The 25008-nt window shown below is 29.9% G+C and overlaps 1 protein-coding gene across 5 annotated transcripts in view; it reads right to left on the bottom strand.

The window, feature by feature from the left end:
• LOC118185996 (5'-3' exonuclease PLD3-like) overlaps positions 1-25008 on the bottom strand; it is a 231314-nt gene that overhangs the window by 1707 nt on the left and 204599 nt on the right. For 4 of the 5 annotated variants that reach the window (XM_085823233.1, XM_085823234.1, XM_085823235.1 and 1 more), the window contains 5 exons: positions 20594-20794; positions 15223-15362; positions 12868-13027; positions 7381-7483; positions 3051-3231 (listed from right to left, as the gene is read on the bottom strand). In XM_085823233.1, coding sequence (XP_085679359.1) covers positions 3051-3231; positions 7381-7483; positions 12868-13027; positions 15223-15362; positions 20594-20794 — 785 coding nt within the window. Of the gene's footprint in view, positions 1-1335; positions 3232-7380; positions 7484-12867; positions 13028-15222; positions 15363-20593; positions 20795-25008 lie in introns of those variants that run through there. The other variant, XM_085823237.1, reaches the window with a different exon arrangement.

The following is a 25008-nucleotide window of genomic DNA, read 5'->3' as shown; positions in this document are numbered from 1 at the left end:
CGATTCCTTCCTGATCTTACGTTTGTAGCAATGCGAACACCTTCATGTAGGTTTTTTTTTTTTTTTCGATGTTCCAGGTATATAATACGGAACATGATTCCCGCCTAATTGGCTTATATTAGGCCAAGTTTGTGTCAATTGAATACATCGCAAAAGTGTCTTCAATAAATTTGAGCAAAAAATTGATACTCGATAATGTTCCTTATTATTTTTTTTATATAATATGAATGCACTTAGACACATAATGTCTAAGAAATGGAGAAATATCTTTTTGAGTCGTTTTCTTGCTGTGGAGTAATGTTATGATAATTCCATCACTCATAACCACTCCACCCATTTTTTATTATAATCAATCACTAGCTCTGTTTTCTTTGTTATTATTTTTCTTTTCTCTGTTTCTATTACGTTGCTTTATACATGCGTTGCTTACACTGCTTTATATGCATGACGAGGATACTCATCAATCACAGTTAACTGGTTAAAATTTTGAAACTAAAATTTTATTACTGTTTAAAAAATAACAGAATACCATATATATATAATTTGAAAAAATATAGATATAATTTGAAAATAGTGTACAATTACAAGTATAACTATTGATAAGAATTTTATTAGATTTTAAAATTATATATAATCATAAAACAACTGAATAAATTTATATATACATATGTACGAAAATAATTACTAGCAAATAATAATTAAAATTCTAAATATAAATTTTTGCTAATACTGCATATTACCCTCTTGGAATTTTACACCTGGCTATTGGTAGAAATTGCTAATTAAAATTTTAGTTATTGGTAGTATAAGTACTGTTATCAGTTTCAAATCGCTAATTTCATTTTCATGCATTCATAATGACTAATAAGTTGTAATTTTACAGCATACTAAAATTTAATTATATTCATTATTTTGAATATTTAAAAGAAGTTTTCAAAAATATTATACATTTACCATTTAATAACTTATAAGTTTAGATTTATTTTAGCTTTATATTGTTTAATTATTTGGAAAGAAATTTATAGAATTACTGAGAAATTATTGAATGCTTTCTTGGTGTAAATATAGGGTACTCTTACAGGATTCCCTATGAAAGTGATCAATATTTCTGAAAACAAAATTTAAATAACTGCATTAAAAATCACTGATAGTCATATTGGCAAATGCAATCATTTCCATAGAATATCATAACTTTCTGAAATCATTAATGGTCATGTTATTAAGATTTGCAGCAAATCTCTTCAATGAAGATATTGTTTTAAACTAATATTGCTTCTCAGAATAAATGACAGTGATAATGTATGTCAATGTTAATAAAAGGTATAAAGCCAACACTAATCAAATAACAACTTTAATTCAAATGCCACAAGAACAAAAGTGCAAATGTTAAGTCCCACTATCCATAACTAAAACACAAATACATGCAATTAATTCCACACCATTACAAATAACAAATATTTTACATAAAAAGAAATTACAATCTTTTTTAAAAAATAAGTGCTCAGAAGTTTTATGTATACATATAACAAAAAAACAAAAACACACAAAAAAAAACTATCACATATGAAAGACCAGTAAAATTATAATTACACAGAAAATAAAAACATTAAAAAATAGACAAATTAATTAAAAACATTTAAGAATTTAAAAATGTTTCTAATGTAATGAAAAAAATAAATGATTAAGTCTCATAGTATTACTTTTCTTTATCAAATTATAAATATATGTTTCTATCCTTCTTCATTTCAATATTTTTATTCAAGTTCTGATAACCGGTCAAATAAAAATTTTAAAAAGTATTTAAATTAATGGGTGTTGCTAATGAAATGATAGCAATTAAAACTCAAATTAACATATTTTTTATTAGTAATTGAATAACAAAGAGTATGGTAACCTTTTATGTTGAAATTACACTACACGGTGATTAATTAAAGATCAGTTATACATTAGGATTATCAACAAAACTTAATTTGACAGTAAAAGAGAAAGGAAAATTAAATTACACTAATTAAATACAAAGAATGTCACTTGAACAAACATTAGTATTATGTTTTCCACTGCATACATTTTCTCAAATTTTTTAGTTGTAATCTTTTTCATTATTTGGACAAAATTTTATACATAAGCTTTTTCTGTGCCACTCTGTAACTAAACTTATCACAGTTTATTACGTTTCCAAAAGTGTTTTAAATGTATTACATTAGAGAGAAATAAACACTCAAATCGCATTTCTTTGCCAGTGAATCCCCAAAATATTGTGCATAATATTTCTTACATTATTGCTTCATTAAATATTGACGAAATCAAGATATTTTTGGGAAAATGTGTTGTTGAATACTGACTTCTCTTTCTATGGTAAGAGCCAAATTCTGTCATGCATGTTCTTTTCTTTGTAAAGTGTCAGAAAAATTAACATAATATATTCCTGATAATTATTATTATCTTGAAAACCTTAAGAATAATAAAAATAGCTTTGGCATATTATGCAATATAAACATTAGGATAAAAGGCTAATGTAATTTTATTTGAAACTTAGTTAAATAATTCCAGTCTTGACTTCAAGTTTGTAAGCATAGTTAATATACACATTCCTTTTTAAAAGAAAAAAAAATTCAATGAGACTTATAATAAAATTACACCCATATTGCTCTAATATATTTATTTTGATTTATACAAAAGTTACTGTTTTAAACAATTTTTGGTCTTTTAAAGATAAAAGGTAATAATACTGTTTAAAATGAGAAAAAAGAAAATGGAAAAGAAAAGAATTAAAGAGAAAAAATACGTTCGGTGCCCATAAACAATTTTCAAAATAATAATTCATAATTAAAACCTAAGCACAAATAACAGCTATTTTTTGTAACCTGTTACTGAAATATGTGCCTCCTGATAAAGGTGAATAGAAGTTTTTCAAACAGGAAAAATGGGTAATGTTGAATTATTAATGATCACAAATGTTGAAAGGCACTAATCCATATTTTCAGGGCACTTCAACAAAACAATTGACATTTTCAAGAGTTTTCAAACAAATAATTTTTGCATCTTATTACGTGATATCTTGAAACTTTGCCAAAGGATGTGCATATTCAGAGGCCCAGTCTCGCTTGAAAATTTCTTCCACTTGTTCTCGTACAGGATTATTCACTTCTGTACTGTTGCTAACAGAATTTCGAAATACTATGCCAACACCTCCAGTATTTACAAAATAGTCTTCAGACCAGTTAGATGTTCCTAGATAATAACAATAATGAACCTTTTTAATGATGTTTTATAAACTACATGATTTTAACTAAATTTCTTACAAGTAACACTATTTTTGTAAACTACATGATTTTAACTAAATTTCTTACAGCTAACACTACTTTTTCATTCACAGCCTTTTAATTATCATCATATCAGAATTTATATGCAGCACAAAGTCCGAGATCCGGACATCCAATATCTGGAATGATCTAAAATCTGGACCTCAAATCCAACAATAAACTTCTTTAGGAATTCTTTTTGTATGCTTTATGCATGTGCATTTGATTCCCCCCCCAATAATATAAAACATGTGGAGAGTCCCGATTCTTAATATCACTTTCGCACTAAATAAAAAATCTCGCTATTGTAGAAACAATCATTTTAGCATAAATTTATGTGATCAATAATTTGGCTCCATAGCTATGTATCTGCTTGGCATATATCTCAAACCAAAACATTTCCATGTAGAAACATTGTTGATTTTACACATTAATATTTTATATGCCTGATGCCAACCTGGCAAATCATTATTTATTATATTTTGCTTTCATCACCACATGTTTATCAATGCATGAAACTTGAGTATTGACTCATGCAGCAATGCCTAAACAGTTTTTTTTATTAGTAATTGAATAACAAAGAGTATGGTAACCTTTTATGTTACCTTTAAATTATGCTGCGCGATGATTACAGATTTAAGTTAAATGTGCAAATAAATGTTGACGAGGAAAAATTTAACAAATTTTTTTTCCCATATACTAAAAATATATTTCGTTAATGATACTCATAGGCCAAATGATTACATTTAGTGTTATCTAAATTAAGAAGTAACTGATTTGATATTCACATAAACCCAGAACCAGTGCTAGAACTTGTGTGGCTGCACTGGGTGGCAGAATTTAGACAAAGTTCTAAATTTTTTGGAATTTAGAGAAGCACTGAGCAACAGAATGAAAATTTTTAGAATTTTGGAAAAGCACTGAGATTCAAACTTTAGGGGCGGCAAAATTTAGAACTTAAGTCGTGCTCGCTAACAGAATTCAGGACCTGCATCAGGCAGTAATATATCTAGTGCTGGCCCTCAATAAGCCTTAAGTATATGTGGGAATTTATTTATTCAAGACTCAGATAAACCTTAAGCCTGTGAAAGAAATAGACATAAGTAAAATAAATAATTAAACTAATACAATTCAGGTTTAACTGTCTCAGTGTGCAATAGAATCAAGTCAAAATTTAGTGGAACAACTTGTCTTTCGTCACCAATCTCATGATACATAGCCAATAATGTATAGCGGATGTTATTAAGCTATACTAAAATTATACTTTACTGATTCCAAGTTATTTCAGTTAATATAGCAGATTGCACTGTTCCTTGACTTTTTGATTTGATCCAGCTTATTATTTTTTGAAGGCTGATATTATTACATCAATTTTATGAAAATTAAAGTTTGAACTTTCAATTATGTTGAAAAGAGTTTCTAATTCTGGAGCTACCAGAGGATCTACAAAGCTAAAGCATGTTTCGATGTCCATTAAACAAAAAGTGGAATTGCTGCAAAAATTAATAAAGGTATTATCTGTCTCAAAATTATGCGAAGAGTATGGCACTGGAAAGTCAACTGTATATGACATAAGAAAACAGAAAAAGGAACTTTTTGAATTTTTTGTGGATTCCGGCATACTACTCGTAATGAATAACAGAAAAATTATTCGTTATGCTAAAAGTGATGATCATTATAAAGTGATGATTGAATGTGTCAGTGTTGCCATGAAGACATGCCATTGACGGGTCCAATGCTAATGGCTCAAGCCAAAATATTTCATGAAGAAATGAACTTAAAAACTGAGTTCACATGTTCGACAGATTGGTTAACCAAATTTAAAAATCACCCCAGTATAAGGCAATTAAAAATTTCAGCTGATACTGAAGCTGCTGAATAATTTGCAGATGAACTCATTGAACTCATTAATAATGAAAACTTATCTCCAGAACAAATTTATAATGCTGATAAAACTGTTTTTTTTTTTTTTTTTTTTTTTTTTTTTTGTAGCAATATGTACCACAATATACCTTGGCAACCTCAACAGAAAAGACTCCAACTGCTGTTAAATATTCCAAAGACAGACTAACAATTTTAGGGTGCACAAATGCTGCAGGAATGCACAAGCGTAAACTTTCATAATCAGAAAAAACACATGATCTTGAGCATACAGAGGAGTAAAGATTTCTCCTGTTGTATATCATGAAAATAAAACAGCGTGGGCAACACAAGTGATAATGAATGATTGGTTTGAAAATCATTTCATACTTGAGGCTTGGCAACATTTGAATTCATTTGGTTTACCTGATGGCACAAAAGTTGTCTTGATTGTAGACAACTACTTGGCTCATATTTCACTTAAAGTTTTAGTAAAAGATAATGTATTGATATTATTCTTCCCTCCAAATTGTACCATCCATCATTCAGCCTATGGAAATTGGATTATACACATGCACTGAAATGCAAATATAATGTAGCACTTTTAAAATCCATATTCAGTTTCTTGAATAATGGTAAGACTGTTCAAGAATTTTTGAACTATTTTAGCATAAAATCTGCTGTGTGGAGTCTTGTCATAACAAGACTGTGGGAGGATGTGTCTCCACATATTTTAAAAAATGCTTGGCATAATTTATGGCCAGCTACCCTATTTCATGGTGATGAAGAAGATGATAGCCATGAATTTGAAGGTTTTTGGATATCACAAACCAAAGATGAAATTTTCCAGTTAATGGATTCTGTAAAGATAAGTGGAGAAGCATTAATAAATGAACACAACAGAAATTTTTTATTGTGATGACAATGCCTCAATCATCAATCAATTAACAGACTGCAAAATCTGCAGTATGGTTCTAGAACCAGAAAATACTGCTACCGATAGTGAAGAAAGTGACAGAGAGGATATTGAACACTAAAAAATTCCAATTGACAAGTTAGCCGGAATTCTTGACACAGCAATTACAGGACTTGTACTATAGAACTTTGTAACTGAACAAGAAATTATGTTCTGTGTATAGAATTAAAGAGAAAAATATTAGCCCAAAAAAAAAAAAAAAGCAACTTAACTTACATTGAAAGAAATGTTCAATAAAGTAAACAAAACAAATATTAATTTTTTTGGGGTAAATTTTGATTCTCTTTAGATCATAAATGCTTCATTATTTCATATTTTTCATTTTATAATTTCTACATGCTATTGTACTAGATTTAAACTGATGATCTAATATCCGGAATTGCACAAGTCCCGACAAGTCTGGATCTCGGACTTTGTACTGTATACTGCCTGCTCATAATAATTCCTTTAAATACATTACAATTTTTTAATTCATTAAAATTTTTAAACAATATAGCTTATGTTATACAAAATGCACCTTTAAAATTCATTTCTAGCATTCTGTCAATTTTAATCAATCTCTTGTTATTCTGATTAAATGATTAATCTATTACATATGTACATCTCGCACACATATTTTTAAACTATTTTAATAAAAAAACAAATACAAAGTATGGTAAAGAAATACGTTTTTTACCATAAAATACTATTTAGATAAAATATTTTAAAATAAACACAATAATAATAAAAAAGATGATTACTAAAATGAGTTCTATACAATCTATATTAACCCCCTGACATGCATGACTGCCTTCTATATGGTCATGAGATTATTTGTCAATCGGTATATATATATATATTAGATTACAATTCAAAATATTTTGCTAAAACAATATGAATATCATCTTAATAAATGGAAGTTTATGAAAACAGATCATGAGCAGATTTAAAAAACAGAACCTGCCTTGAATAAAACACAATGGACCATACAGCTGCTGATTTTTTAAGAATTACACGTTTTGAGAATCGTTATAATTAAAAAAAAAGATCCCAAAATTAAGGAAGCACAGTTATTTCAGAAATATAAACTTGTAATAACACAAATATCCTTGTTATGCTTACAAATGCAATAAACTAATCAAAATGATTATAAACTATTACCATTCTCAAACATGATAGTGTTTTCATTTAATAAATAAATGGATCAGAAATATTACTGGTCAGTGTTTTATATTATTTTGAGGGAAGAAATAAAATAATTACCAATATAAGCAGCATTATCTGTAACCATATATTTATTATGATTTACTCTTGAAAATGGAATTTTTGCTTGAGCCTCTGTATATGTTGGAACAACAAATATTTTCTACAAAGGAAAAAAAAAAAAAAAAAAACACATCAGAAAGCAAATTTGTTAAAAATACTTAAAAATTACATTTTTTAATATTTATATTCAAACTGCTTTTAGTAAACAGTATCTTGATATGCATATGCTTCGAAATACATCCAACTTGGTCTATGTCCTGCTTGGACGGAAAAAAAAACTGAAAGCTTTCAGTTACGTTTCAAGAGCATTTGGGCTAAAAATATTTAAGAACAGCATATATTTAGAATTTTTGATAGATAACTTTGCATGCTGAAGATAAAAATATTTTATTCCATACAGAGTGTTTGGCTGCCACTGCTTGCTCTGAAATCGTTGAGTTTCCTTAATCAAAAATTTGTTAAAGTTTCAAAAATATGAAACGGATAATAAAACAAATTTTAAATTCAAGATTCAGGAAAGGTGCTCATATTCGGGTAGAGAACAAAGTTATTCAAAATTTTATGGCTGTATGTATCGTTGCTTTTTCACAGTGCGAGAAACAGACAAACATTCATGAAGAATCTTCATTTAATGCCATTTCAAAACAAATAGCCCTTCTGGGTTAATGCCCCTTTGGGCTAATTTTTTTTTTTAATACAACTCAAATTACACTTGTTTACCTCTTCTGAGACAATGCTATGAGTGGCCATGAGCATCAGCACACTTGTTGCAGTAAAGAACTAACTCTGAATTTAACAAATGATTTTTGTGTGTTTTCGTATAAACTTTCTGAAGATTCATTAATGATGAGTTTTAAGAAAGTTAATGAGGAGAGTCAAGCAATGAAGAAAATTGTTAGGATCAGCATGAAGGTGAAAAAAGAGATTGAAAAGCATGCAGATGGCATGCATATACCTGGCACTTAGCTACTACATAACAAATGAAGTACAATGGTGTTTTTCGACTGTGAAAAATAAAGATGCTGTTAAATTGGCTAACATAGGGCCATCCAGAAGGTATACTGGTTAGGGGAGCCCAACTATGATACAAAAGGGTCCAGGTTCGAAGCCTGGAGGTAAAATTGTCTGTGCCTTCACAGGAGGTAATGGTGGTGCCTATTAGCAACCACTTCTGGCCTTTGTAGTGGCCAATGCTGTTATAAGCAAGTGCCCGTCTTTGGGGCAAAAATTGGCTAACACTGCAAAGGGGATGAATTAATTACCAAACAAAGATAAGAGACATTACAGCATGTTGAAAAATTGCTTTTGATACGGACAGCAGAAAAAAATTTAAAGTGTCATGTGCAGTGCTTAATTTATGTACAATATATATCTTAACCATTGCATTTGTATTTTATTATTAAACAAGGTTATAATAATAACAATTGGATTTTTCATAAGAATGAATTTATTATTTTTCTCCTTATTTTTTAATATGTGCAGGGGTCTGGAATGGATTAATGACATATACTGAGGTACCACTGTATTTGCATTTTAGAAATTTATTTTAAAATTCAACCTTTTAGCCAAATAATTTTAAGTTGAAAATAGTTACATAGAAGAACAGGAAATACATTCAAAATACTTATTCATTACTACATTATAATATAAGGGGTGCCAAAAAGTGTTTACAATAGAATTTAATTGTTCGTCATGGTAACAGAATATTTCTGCAGTGTTGTGAACTGTTATTTGCTAACGTAGTACTGATTGCATTTACTCATGCCATACAAACGAGGTCATAAAAGGTTAAGAGATGCGAGTGATTTTTAGCTACACAGTGTACCTAATCATGCATATCATGACTGTTACCGCATTAAGTCACATTTACAAAAAAAAAAATAATTTTTTAGGAAACAGAATATATTTATGAGTTACAGCTATGTTGTTTTCACTTTGGTGCAGGATTGTACCTCAATCTCACTCTTTCATGCCACATATATCACAAGAAGTTAATTGTAATTACTGTCTGCTGAAATGTCCCCACAATACGAAACTCGGCATGTTTTAAAATATGACTTTTCCATAAATATTTCAATAAATATTTTCAATATTTGAAAATTTTTATTGAAATACTTGAAATTTAATTTAAATTATAAAAATTTTAATAATTAATAAGTATTTTAATAATTTTATTCAATACTTGAAAATATTTAAGACATCTATATCATTCATTTCCAAACTACTGATGATTATAATTGCATGAATAAGCTAAAAAAGCTTTCTGTCATAAAGAACTGGCACTTCTGAACGAAGTATCATTGAATTTTTAGAAACTTAAAATGAATTTATTACACTATTAAAATAATATTCTAATTAGAAATTTTCCATTAAATATAGGGAACGACCATATTTGTCAATTTATAATTAATGCTCTATTTGGTTCATTTTAAATTAGAGAATTATTAGGAATTAGCGAAATACTTTAAATAAGTATTTCGCTAATTCCTAATAATTAAATAGGTATTAAATAGTACTTGACTTTCTCTGAACATTTCTGAAAGGGAATAAAATAAGTTTTTTTTTTTAAGTATTATTTAAAACTTGTAACCGAGTTATTATAAAATGTTGTAATTCTAGGAGGCTTAACTAGTCACTTTATAGAGACATTAGGTATTTTTGAAGCAGAAGAAGTGAAAAATGAGCAACGCCTTCGCCGGGACTCGAACCACGGGCCTCTCGAATATGCACCGAGCGTGATGACCAATGAGCAATGCTCTTGCCGGGAATTGAACCACGGACATCTCAAATACACATTGAGCGTGCAGACCATACACTACGAAGGCATGCTAAGAAGGTGGGAGAAATACTTTATAACTTCAACCTTTAAATGTTTGCATTAATAAACCATTTACAGGATTTATGAAGGAGAAGTGGAACAACTGGATGCAGTCTTCAAATTTTTAGGTTACGCTCTCAGGAAGAAAGAAGAGGCCTAGCATTTCGCAAGTTTGCGAATGGGTCAAAGCTTCATGGGATGCTGTGAAAACAGAGACAGTGGTTAAATCATTTAAGAAATGTGGCATTATTAATGCACTAGATGGTACAGAGGATGATTTGTTGTATGAGGTGCTCAGGTGCTAATTTAAAAGAGATTTTAAGTGACTCTTCACTTAGCTCTGGAGATGAGAGTGTCTGGGTTTTGACAAGGAAGATTAAAAGGTAGTCTTTCCCAGATAAATTGGGTATTTGCAGAAAGTTTTTATGTAATGACACATGAAAGCTTTTATAATATCCTGGTCTAAATGCTGAGTGTTAGAAGTTTCACTTATAGGAAGAAGTACTAATGTTTTACAGAAAGAGTTCAGAGGTGTGAATGCTGTAGTTATCTAATTAGGAAAGCAATTTTTTCCCATTTTACAGTTTTTAGTCCTTGTTTGAAAGAATAATACTACTTGTCATCCATGAGTTCCTGTTGCCAAGATGAGTCAGAGGTAAATTCTTGATTCCTTTCAAACATCGATATTTTCTACCTTTTTAATAACTAGTGCTATCTTCTTATTTACTGGGTCTATATTGCATGTTCATATCATAAAAACTCATTCTTTCAGTTTTTTTAACTAGTCGCTCTTTCATTTTTAAAATATTAATATGTGTTCTGGCAATGCTCTGTAACACAGTAACTTCATAGCTTGAAACCATTATAGAAAATCAGTTTCCACATCTCTCGATCTTCCATCTATTTTGAGGATCCTTGAGACTTCTGAACTTTTATTATTAATTCTTAAACAATTAAAATTCTTTGTTTATGTAAACTACACAACACTACTTGGAAAATGTCATGCTTAAGTCTTTTTGCTTAGGCATTTTTGACATTTTACTCAACAAATTTAAAACAATGCTTCGTCAAGTGATTTATATAATAGCAAAACTTGGTTTTCTAGCCAGCAGAAAGACTACACATTTGTCTGTTTCATCAATCTACCACTCCATAAAGGCAAGCCAACTGATTTCACTGCTTTTTCTTCAGACTACATTTACCACTCTTGTTTCATTTAAAGTCTATTAATGTAATAATATACTAGGAAGCATTTCATGAACTTTTTTAGAACACAATTTGTCAATACTGAAGGAATGATTTTGAATGTGGAAATCTTAAGAGATGGGATACAGAAGTTCCACATCCACCTACTATCAGCTAGTATTTGAGATGGAAGACTCACTGCCTCTAGGCATCCCAAACCTTTTTGTCCCTAACATCTGTTGGACAGTGGGCACCATTTACTTTTTCAAAGTGAATTTATAGTTGGATAGAGTTAATAATGCATGGACATAAAAAAGAGATCAGTCGCATTTCATTTTGTGTTGGAATATGTGTTGAACGCATTAAAAATGAGAAAACTTTCACATAAAATTTTATTGAAAACAAATATTTTTACTGTGATCGCACAGTGGCAGGCACACATTAAATGATTGCTGGATGCCATGGTGTCCTCGGGCACAGGGTTTGGAACCCCTGCTCTAGAAGATTGTTTTTGCTAATCTGAGGAAGATTTTGACTCTTTGAAGTCCAGGGCTGACAAAGTGCTCTGAAAACAGTATTTCTCAGGTACAATAGACAGGAGGTAAAAACAATTTGGTCAAACCTGTTCCATTGAAGCACTACACACCTGAATGATAAAATGAGCTTAAGTCAACTATAATTAAAATGAATGAACTACAAACAGTTTTGATATTAAAAAGTAGGTTATTCTGAAGACTCGATCTCAGTTTTATAAGCTGCAGAAACGAATTTAACAATGTTTTTTCTGACAGAGCAGTATATATTTGTTTTGGTTCCTTGAAATATGAATGCAATAAGCAGATGATTTCATTAACCAATGAATTTTATAAGCAGATAGAATTGCATTGCCAATATAATATTTTGGAAGTGTGTTTTTGATCTACTCCATAAAAGTGCCTTCGAATGTGCTAACTTAGTAGTCTTTATCTTCTTATATAACACTTTTCAATATTTTTTCAGATTAATTTATTAAAGAAATGTCTATTCCCATCCATAAGAACACGGCATGATGTAATCTTGCCATGCTTAACTTGTGTTTCATATGTGTTCATTAAACATGATGGAAAAAGTGTGAAATATGTGTGACAAATAGGAAAGAGATGCAGCATTGACTCTTATTATTAAAAATTTATCTATATTTGAAATAATTCTATGAGTTTGGAATATTTTTTAATCTTCTTATGAACAGGACTATGAATAGGATGTCTGATAATTTATGTCTAATTAAATTCAATTCGTATTTATATGTAAAATTTCAATTTGAACTGCCAACTAGTATTTGCACAATAAAAAATACAGACTATTTCACTTATATACATTATTTGCAATAATTATTTAATGCAAAGTAACAATTAAGCCTCTTCAATGATAATTTGAACACCTTTACCTAAAAAACAGTGGACATCTTTACTTTCTATATTTATATAAAATTATATACTTACCACTTCAATATCAAACAGATCGCTGTTTAGTGCATTCAGAGATCGCAGAAAAGACATCATTGATGGTTTTGTATGATTCCAATAACTTGCCAAAATTCTCACTTGAAGTCTCTTCACAACAGTCACTCTTCTTAAAGCATCATCAATCAGAGGCCAGTAACTAAGTCACAAGATATGTTCGTATTACTAATACTTTTATTTACTAATATTTAGACATAGTATATTCAGCTTTTAATAGTAGATACATAAACCACAAAATCCACTTATCAAACATATATTTTTATATTCTGAATACAATAATGGATCACCTATGACATGAACATAACATGAAGTGGAAGAAGATTACCTACATGTACATGTTAAAATACGATGTAAATATAAATGTTTATAATATACTGCATATATCACTTATAACAATGCAAACTTATTAATGCTCTAAAAAAACTCTTGTAAGCCATTTAAGGTTGAAAGGTCACAAACTGTGTTTAAAAATTAACTTCAAATTTTTATTTTGAATGCAAAAGGTAAATATTTTTTTTATAAATTGGTAAACGTTTTTACTGTTCAATTTGACAACTTTTTCAGCACAGCTGATTCCTAAACTTCTGCCTAAAGAAAATATTTGCATATTATATGAACTATATATCATATGCTTTTAAACAGACATATTTTAAATAGAAATGTAAATTCTTGCAAGATTTAAAGCATAGTGCTTAAACTATAAACAGAAAAAGGAAAAAAAAATATAAATCTGTATGTTTATACGAGGTAAATTTACATTTGTGTTACACAATAATTCACATGTTTATATAATAAAAATTACAGATATCTTTTTTCAAACACTCATTAAGGTAACACTTTTCTGACCAATAGCTATGAATTAAAATTTGCAACAATAATCAAACATTATACAAATAAGAAACTTTAAACAAAATAAATATGCATTGATTCAAATGAAATAAATATGTCTTTACAGGCTTGCATACTTTTAAAGGGTGAACCTATATTTTAATTACACAGCCCAGTTTAAATTATAATATTTATTTAAAGATAATGCATGATTTTTATTTTTGACAGACACTTTTCTTTGCAAGAAAAAATCACCACACTTTTATAAAATAACAAATAATGTTTATACAGATTTTTTTTTTTCAACATATTTTTCCAATATGCCCCAAGTGGTTTGAAAACTAAGAGCTACTGATACGAAAATTGAGCTTTAGGGATTTCCATAAACATTAGATTAAATGCTTTTCATAAACTTGGAAGACAGCTGTTAGTTCCATTATATTTCGTTACTGCAGCATCTCATGAAATCTGTTAATCTTTGTTGATTAATTTGCATCAAAGAAGAATGTGCAATTTCCATTAAAACCATATCGCTTGGCCTTTTTTTTAAGCATATTTCCTTGGTACCATTGCAATCACTATTTTAGGTTGACTTCTTTTCTGAGAGTAAATGTTTTTATAACCATTGCTCATGCAACACATCTTTCATCCAGTCACACCCCCCCCCAAAGCTGCAGTGGATCACATGACTTGAAAAGTGGCTATCCTCTTCTTCATAAAAGAGATGATCTTCAGAAAGAAATACTATGTTTGAGTAACCACACCATGAAATAAAAAATAAAAATGTCACTTTAAGTTGATGCAGCCTTTTGACAGTGCCAAGGGAAAAGAAAATGGTGTCCAAACCCACCACACCAAGAAGGTGTAACTTAATTTTTTGGATCATGTATTTCTTTCATTATTGCCATATGATTCATTTACACAGGGTATCTACTCAAGAATTAACATCCCTTGAATTTTTCGAACCACAGCTACAGCTTGCTTCATATGAGTTATAATACAATGGTTGACTGGAATAATTAAGTACATGACAGGGGTATGTCAGTTCCTTGCTATCTAGTAGTAACATAAAAAAATCAATGAAGACAGCAATATTATGAAAATAATGAAAATGTATTTACCAAAAGAAAAAAATAATACCATGTTCTTTTGCTATTATGGGTTTTTTTGGAGATTTTGTCATGAAATTCCTGATTGTTCCATTTCATCTAGTATCAAGCCAAAGGCATGGGAAAAGAAATAAGTGAAAATGCATCTATATGGTGTCAAAAATGCTTGATACAGCTTTGACAGAAAAGTACCAGATACAGTGAAAACAAATCCACATATCAGCTTTCCTACTCAACACCTCTTAAATATACACTCATAAATATAAAAGTAGACAAAAATTAGTCACCAATACTTTTATAACAAATATTTCTTAAAACAAATCAAATTAAGATATTTGACAAAAGAACGATATTTTAGTTCCTCTAAAGAAATTGTTTAGAACTTAAAATAACTTACTGATCCTTCTCCATGTATAGGGATGTAGGAAAATAATCCATCACAGCAACATACACAAAGGTGCGAGCTCTGTTAATAGTATCAAGTATACTGTCCAAGTCCGTAGTCCTGCCCTTAGGACATAAAGGTGGTGGAGAACTCTGAAAACAATAAACTTTAATTAAATTAACTGTATTTAATGCAGTTAAAGATGGAAACTTAATTATGGGAAACCTAATGACCTAAAACGTTTGTTTTTCTTTATTTTTACATGTTACAGATATAATAATCTTTAAAAGACATTACAAATTTGTAAATTATTACAAATGAATAAACATCCAATCATTTATCTGCTGGCACCAACAAAATCATATAGAATCCCACTGATTCATCACAAGAAGCTACAATTGAGTAAAGTGCTAATGACCCCTGGATCCTTCAAATAAGTGAACTCAGCTGACTGAACTATGTTCCTATCTCACTACAGGATAATGGCATAATCTTCTCCTTTTTCTACCCAAAGAACATGCTTCATACAAAATAAATAAAAGACAGTACAAAATTAAAAATTTAACATTAATATGAGAACAATAAAGGAAACGCAGCATTTCATGCAGCCATAATCCTTTAAGAAAGTTTTATACAGCTACACTTTCATTTTCAAGTGTTGATATCACTACAGAAACTTAGGGATTCACTGTATTTTATATGGTGCGTCATGTTCTTACATATTTTATATATTTATTGAGATCATATTTAATTCCTATTTAAACATATAATGCTTCTAAAAAAGATACACATTTATATAATATATATTACCTATATCAAAGACTTAATATCTTAAGAAAGGAGGCAATAGACTAGGGATTAAATATTGTAATATTAATGACACTAATCAAACCATATGATCTCAAGCTTTTGGATGCACCAAGCTGCTATTTATCATGAGTAAAAAAAATGGTAAAATATCTAGAAAGTGCCCTATCATCTACAGACTGTGCTTTAAATACATTTATAAAATAATAATATTAGTGCAAAAAATAGTATTGATAATATTTATAGAGGAAGAATGATAGAAAAAATAGAAACTTAATGATGGGATTTAAAACATTTGGTTTTTCTTTATTTCTATTACTTATGGAAAACCAAACAAAGCGGGAGATTGAAAGAAATCAATAACGTAAAGAATTTAAAAAATAAAATAAAACAAAAATAAGCCACAAATCATCTGAAAGGTAAATCTTGGGTATCTGAAAGAACGTAAATAGAAAACTCTATCACAGGTAGAGCATATTCTTAAAGGTTTCATTCGTAAGTTCTATATGAATGAAACCTCTATGAAAATGTTCTCAAAAGATTAACAAAAATCTGCAATCTTCCAGCATATTTGTAATTCCATTTTATATTTAAGTAGTACATAACAACTGCAATATGGTCAAAACAAGAATACTATACATCAGGACCCTGACAACTTATGACCCGTGGGTCGCCGAGTGACCCATTTCACAGCTTCAAGTAACCCACTTGAGTTCCGAAAATACAATATAATATACAAAAATTAATTGTGAAACAAGCACTTGATGAATACATAGAAAATAAATAATAACATTATTGTTTGAATAAAAAATTGCAGTAAGAAACATTTTTAAAAATAAGTATTGTAACATTATTTAAGGAGAACTTGATAAGTTTGGCAATGCCAATTCATAATCCATAATTTAAAAAAAAGGCTTTGCCATTTTGTCCACATTTGATTCAAATTATAATCGCGAGCAAATATTCTCTCATGTAAAAATTATTTGAAGTAACAGCAGAAGCAGCAGCTGATCTAATTGAAAATTCAGATGCTTGTATTTGTCTTAATATGACCAAGTATAAACCAGACTTTATTAAATTGACGTCACAAGTTTAACACCAAGAGAGTCATTTTCAGTGTTGTTTGTTTGTATAAAAATTATAATTATTTTTTATGCTGTAAGCTTAATGCATATCGCAATTGTTTTCTCAATAAAATCTATCTTATTATTTATCAAGAAAGACAATTCTAAAATGAAAATACCACCGATCCAAAACATTTTATTTATATACACATTATGATTGATTTTGACCTGCAGACGAAAAACGCTGCCAGCACCTTCTACACTCACTTCCAAAAGTTAAGCATGGAGGAAAATGCTAATTTCTGGAAGCCAATCAGAATTGAAGAGGATGCAATTCGCTGCAGAGGTAGATGGAAGTATGCAAATATGTTAGGTAACAGCCAATCACCCTTTCATGTCAAGAAATATGCAAAAAAGGCAATATTATAAGAAGTCAGCTTTATGAAGGGTTAAAGAAGTTGATTTAAGTGCTGATAGAAGGTGTTTAAAACTTTTGCACAATTTGTTTTCAAGACATACATGTTTCTATGACTTCCAGAAGATGAATGGAAGATTCTTAGCGCTGGCATGCTATGGGGCACATTGAAGCAGGACAGTCGATCACAGATGTTGCTCTTTTCTTCGGCGTTCATCATTCTGTAATTTCATGTTTATGGAAACAATTCCAAACCACACAGACAGTTGTCCAAAGGCCCGTGGCCAGTCGTCGAAGGGTTACAACCCTCGCGGAAGATTGATATATTGCTATTGTAGCCAAGCGGAATCGCAGAGCGACCTCCACACGTGTGACATCTATGGTTACAGCGTCCATTGGTAAGGCGATATCTGCAGCTACTGTATGCCGAAGATTACATATGAGTGGACTGTATGCCTGAGTACCTCGAGTTTGTGCTCCCCTATCCGTCCAATCAAGAGGGGCACGATTACAGTGGTGCCGCAAACATGTCAATTGGAATGTGTCTGACTGGGACAATGTCATGTTTACTGATGAGTCAAGATTTGCTCTGCAGCCAGATGACAAGCGTATAAGGATATGGCATGAACAACGAACACGCAATAAGTCCCAAAACATCACGCATTCTGAGGCGGAAGCATTATGGTGTGGGCAGGGATTTTACTAGGATACTGCACTGAAACTGCACATCTTTAAACGGGGTTCTTTGATGGCTGTCTAGTATCGAGATAAAGTCCTAGAACCCATTGTGAGATTGTACACTGCAGTAGTTGGCCCTACTTGTTTGTTTTAATGGACGATAACGCACATCTCCATAGAGCTGACTACCTGAAGAGTGAAGGGATTGCGCTTGGCCAGCATATTTGCCCGACCTTAATCCCATTGAAAATCTTTGGGATGCTCTCGGCCGTGCTGTATCTTCGCGTTTCCTACCTCCAGCCACTCTTATTGAGCTGGAAACTGCTCTACAAGAAGAATGGCGATTGCTTAATTCTGCGGTGGTTGACCACCTAATTGAAAGCATGGTCACAAGGTGTAAACTTTGTATACAGATGGGGGGGGGATCACATACCCTATTAATGTCCTTTTTTTATTTTATACTGTTTATTTTCACTTTATACATAATTCTGTTTAAGTCTCCAGTATGTCATTATCTGATAACTTACAAAAATTTAATATTGTTTTCATTTCTGTATAATTATTGTATTTATTATTGATTTTGTTTTATGTATGTAATTATTGATTTTGTTTTATGTATGTAATTATTGATTTTGTTTTATGCATAAATATATTTGATACTTTCCTGCTGAATTTTGTGTCAATCAAAGCAGTATTTGTTGTTGTTTTTTTGCATTTTATATCTTTGTGCTTAACTTTTGGAAGTGAGTGTATATATGTATGTATCTCTAAGTAATTACTGTATTTCAGTTCTTAAGTAATACTGCAACCACCTTGACACAGTTTGGCATTTTTTTATGGGGAAGCAGAATTACTTATAATTCAAAAAGTTTTGTTACATACATACATATGTATTATTAAGCATTTATCTCAAAAATCAATCAATAAATCTGTTTATAAGCAGGTTACGTTTCTTCTGTTTCAGTTCAAAGCAATTAAGAGGAAAAATACTGTATTTCTGAAAAATATTTTTTCCCCTTTCCCCATTTCCTTTCATTGCAGGAAAATCTCACAAGCACATACTTTTAAACTGAGTTTAATGGAAAGGGATATTACAATTTACCTATAAAAACCACTGGAACTTGAAATACAACAAATAACATCACCACTTTTGATACTGAAAAATGGTTATGCAGTCTGTTAAAACTGAATAATTCTTATGCACATTGTCATGCTTATTTGAAGAACTGTAATGAGCCTAGTTGCAAACATTAAATAAAGTTTAGTGCGTTCGGAAAAATTTGCGATTTCTACTAAGATAGTTGCACTAACACATAAGCGCTAGTTTTGGATTCTAATACCCAGTATTAAATGAAGTGGCATTTATATGAAGAGATGATTAGTTATAACAATACATTGCAGTATTTAAATAATCAGTTACTATTCGGGAAAAGGAGACTTCCCCAAAGTATCATAATCAAAGATTTATTTCATTCTTATAAAAATACCCTAACAAATAAATGCATGATGTTTTTGTTAAATTAAACTGTAATTTACAAAACAATATATTTCTTAACGAAAAACTATTTAAAATAAATACAGATCTTTACTTAAGAATTAACTGTATCACAAAACACAATTGTTCTGGTCTTCAGTGAGCTTGCACTTTACATACTGCTAATAGATAATAAAAATTTGAATTTTAGCTTTCATATCTAAGCTATGTAGATTCAACTTTGGATTAGCCCAAATTCACTGCTTAGAGAGTGAAGCAAAGTTGTTCTTTCATTTAATGTATTTGATTAATGAATGGGATTCAATATATTGAATGCTGTAAATCTAGAAGGCATAAACATTTCCATATTCACTATAATGGATCTGAATATTTATATTGATTTATATTATCTGCTTCAGGAATATATTCTGCGGTCAAAAAGCGGCCAAGTGATAGTTTGATCTGGGGTTTGTGTTCTGGAGAACAAGCTGGCTGCATGGGCATTTTCATGGACGTCAAGGTAAGCCAGTTTCTCCTTAGATGTCCAAAGGCATCCCACCCCTTAGATAGATACCCCTAGTAAGCGTTGCCATAATCAAATAAATGTCACCTTTTCTTAAACAAAAAATTTTCTGAATGTCACAGTGCCCAATTTGCAGCAAAAAATACTATTAGAATGTCTTTCAAAAATTTTGCAAACATGATAAGAATTATACAGTTTGATAAATTAAAATATTGCATGCACTTTTCCCTAAGTTATAAGTAATTGAAAGGCCAATTAATTCATCTAAAGAAAAAATAATAAAGCTATTAACAAAAACAAACAAATAAATAAAATTAAAAAAACTAATATTTATTCAAAATGATTAAAAAAGGAGAATTCAAAACAAATATATGCATTAAAATAAATTAATGGAGGTTTGAGATGAACACAAATTTACTCACAGAAATATAAGTTAAAATTTGTGAATTATTCATTGTGACAGTGACTGGATTATCTTTATTGATTGAAGTCTGCAAATCAGTTGGCCATTCTGGTGGAATATAGGGAGTAGGCACTCCCAGTCTCCAATACACTTCAAAGATCTTGTAAAGATCTTGAGCTAAACATGAACAATTATAAATAGACACCCCAAGCTCTTTTACCTGTAGATAAAAATAAGAAGGAAAGATTAAAAACTAAAATGAGTCTCAAGTTTCTGTTAAGAGTTGTCATTAAAAGCACATTTAATCACACACAACATTTGGAAAGTAAGTTTGATTTCTTATTTTGAAAAGCAAAAAATTAATTTCCTTCATTCCAATATAGATTAATTTTAGATTGAAAATTCTAAAATCTAATGAGCAGGTTTTATTCATGAAAATAAGAAACAAAAAGTTTCTGTTAAAACTGAATATTACACACACCTCAAATCTTTCACAATTTTATTACTAACTATTCCTTTTGTGATTTAAAAATATTATGCACATGAATAACTTACAAATTTTTCTTTTTAAACTGTTTGTTTTCATAACGTTTTGGGGTTTTTTTTTTTTAACTGCCTTTTGAGTAGCTTAATTAATGATGACAAAACACTGAAGAGCCATCTGCATAGGAAAAGTTCATGTTATAGACTTTTCTTGTATGAATTAAATACTAGTTAGCTATTCATTTTCATTTTTCTTAAATTTCTTGCCAATATTCTAAAAGAAAATACCATGATGGAATTCTAAAGATGTAAGTTAGTTTGTTATCCTCTATGAGCTGATGTTATTGAAAATGACAGGCTCCAGTAACAGTTTTCTTCTGTAAGAATATATGTTTATACTATAATGATGTTTTTCATTAGTAAAAAATATTTGTTGTTATTAACAGTAATGACTTCTCTAAATATCCCTCTATGAATCTATCTAAAATATTCCTATACATACCACTTATGTTTTTGGGCACTCGATCGAAGACAGAGAAGACAGAACATGAAACAAAAGTTATTCAGAAGTTTTGAATTTTGTGATAGAATCTCAAACAAAAGTCAGCTATTCAGATGTTTTGAATATTGTGTTACATTCTTCTCTGACAGCCAGTTAATTTAGATTTTGGTTCTGATTTGAAAGTTAATTCATTTAAACTACCTTGGGCACAACTTAATATTAATTGGGTCTAAAATATCGTAATTTGCAAAATATCTTCAGTCTTAAAATATTTAGCTTTTGATTTTGGTTTAGATACATAACCACATTTCAAAATTATAGATTTCAAGAATGGTACTCTCAGTAGCAAACATTATAATGACGAGTTTTGCAAAGAATGATTGAATATAATAATAAATGTTCAGAAATCTAGTTAAGAATTCAGAAATCTAGTTAAAAAATATAATTTCTTTCTATTTGGTTCTTTTTGAAAGACAAGCCTGTAGTGTCTCCTTACCAAAGGAAGGATGAGTCATTGATCTTTGGGAACCTCTCTCCTATGAAATAAATCAACTAATCACTTGTGAATAGATGGACAAGGTTAAAAAGTATGAGCATGTTGATGAACTGTTGTTGGAAACATTTAACTCTCAAGAAATTATGGCAACTATTCCCCTCATACCAAAAGGCACCGGCAGCACCTCCCAAAATTTTATCATGAATTATTAACATTATGACACCTGAATGTCCATTGAAGAATGGACATTATGACAAAAATAACAATGTTTGATCAATTAAGGGACTTAATTGTTACAGATTAATGGAGCAATACAATATTATTTCACCCTTAGAAAGCAAAAATTGAATGAAAGGTTGAAAGCTTGGTTTGGAAGATGTAAAAAAGCTCACAAAAGCACCATCTAATATGGAATATGATCAATCGAAGCTATCAAGACATTCTTTAATTTTTGAGAGAAGTTCGGTAGAAACAGAGAAGCAAATATAGTGATGTTGGTGAGAGACAAACAATAAATAGACAAAATGAGAAGTCTCAGAGACAAAGTTTACTAAAATGTTATAAGTGTGGAGCCAGTGGTTGTTTCAAACCTTATTGCCCCAGAGTGACTAAAAAGAGGGGTGATCCTGTAAGAAAGACCAATGAAGAAAAGGCCTCGTATGCTCATATTACATGAATATTTAATAATCTTGAGAATAAAAGAGTTCAAATCAAAGTGATTTTTAACAACACAGCAGCTGTTGAGCTGGTTGACACAGGCAGTTCAGTGTGTCTCTTGCATGAAAATCATACAAACAAATAGTAGGCTTGCTGAAGCTATCAAAGAAACTAATGAATTTATCTAGAAGTGGATCATCAGAAGTCTGGGCTATGGGGTCATTTGAAGATGTAGTGGAAATAGATGGATCTATGGAATAAATGAAGTGAGATGTAGTACACATTGCTAAGTTGAACTACCAAGCAGTGACTGGTGTGAATGCTCCTGACCAAGCCTCATTAATTCTAGTAAAAGTGCTGTTGAGTTCTGCAAGTATGAGACAAATATTGTTTATGCAGACATTTGAACTAAACAAAGAAGATACAATTACATTGAAATTACTGGAAGAGCTTAATTATGAAAATGAACACAGACCAGGGCAGATGATATAGCATGTTTATGTCTTAAGTAGACAATCTCTTGAGATTTGGACTGATGTAAGAATGAGAAATAAAGAGGACATAACTTTCCAGGATCTAATAAAGGAAATGCAGAAGGAGTTCCAAACACAATAAAATTTTATTATATAGGTCACAAAGGAGTATTTTTGGAAAAATCAGGCACAAAAAAAAAAAAAAAAAAAAAAAAAAAAAAAAAGAAGCTACGACCAACAAAATGAAGAAAACACCTAAATACAAAGTTGGTGATCTAGTAGTTATTCAAAGGACTTGCAATTTGCTACAGATCTGAAGTTGAGACTTAAGTTTCTGGTACCATACTAAATAATAACAATGAATTCTAAGGACAGGTATAATGTTAAAAAAAATAGGTAATCATTTATCATGTACTCCCCCTCCTACTTCTGCTGATATGATGAAATATTTTTCAAAAGACAGATATTACCATTTTTGTAAGTTATTTTAATTCCATATTTCTCAAAATGTTTCATGTGATTTTTTTTTTATGTGTAAGTGTCTGTGTATATGTTTAATTGTGGTTTTTGAAACTTAGAATTTATTGTATACAATGAAAACTATGAAAATTTTTAATCTGCAAAAGGTCTCTGAAGCCAATGACCCCTAGGATGACCAAATTCTATAGGGATTAAGCCTCAGCTCTCCATTTATATTTATCTTGTATTTCTTGGCAACATATTTAAAAAAAAAATCACATAAAGAAGATTTAAAGATGTAACAGTCAGTTTGTCATTATCGTCTATGAATTGACATTTTTCTTCTGTAAGAGCTATAAGTATGTTTTTCTTGATTAAAAATAAATGTTGTTACAAAAGAGGAATGACTCATTGTTATTTAAAACACCCCTAGAAGATAAACAGAAGAGTTACTAACTATTATTAACTCAAATTTACATTAGGATTCCCTCCATGATAGCCTCTTCTGTTTTATGAAAACAGCAAATTATTTCTGAGAAAGCAATTTTGTTTCCTTTCCATTTTACATAGGAAATAACTTGTTAAAATATTTGTTAATGAAATGTATTTTATTAATAATTTAACTGAAATTTACTTCATATTCTTTTTTAAAATTACCTAATGAACATAACTTCTAATTTAGATCTAAATTACGGAACCTTGAGAATATTTTATACTTAATACGCTAATTTTTAAAACCATCATTTTATGTTAAAAAATAAATTTTAATGAAAATGTAACATCACGCAGATATCAGCTGATGTATGACTGTGGTTCATATGTTTGTTCCTCAAATGCATTAAAATGATTAAAAAAATAAGAGCAAATCAATAAATTATGATAAGTGATTTAAAAAAAGAAGATATGGACAGAAAAAGGATTTCCTTTAATAAGAGAGGTACTTGGCAATCTTAGTTTTATACCATTTCAGAATTTTGAATGCTGAGTTTAAGTAAAATGGATCCAAAAATATACTCTTAAACATTATACATTTTAAATCCATGCAAAGATTTTACACTGATATTTATATGATAAGGAATTACTGAGAGAAGGCTCATTCAGGTGAAAAATACATCAAATAATGCATCTTAAAAAAAAAAAAAGAAAAAGAAAAAAAGAAAGTTTAATAAGAAAGTTTGTTCCATATTCTGTTACCAGAAATCAAAATATGTTTAGAAATAAAAAGACCATTAGATAACTTCTCATCATTTAAAATCATTTGGATAAGCTACTTAACCGTTGTATGAGGCTGTTGCATAAGCTATGTACTGTTGTATAATTTTACTTCCTCTGGTTTAAAAATGAAAATTTGTGACATTACCAAA

This window comes from Stegodyphus dumicola, chromosome 9, assembly GCF_044657685.1.
Source record: "Stegodyphus dumicola isolate Sdum_Otavi_A_Nest chromosome 9, ASM4465768v1".
Taxonomy (NCBI): Eukaryota; Metazoa; Arthropoda; class Arachnida; order Araneae; family Eresidae; genus Stegodyphus; species Stegodyphus dumicola.
This window is presented reverse-complemented; position numbering and strand designations above follow the sequence as displayed.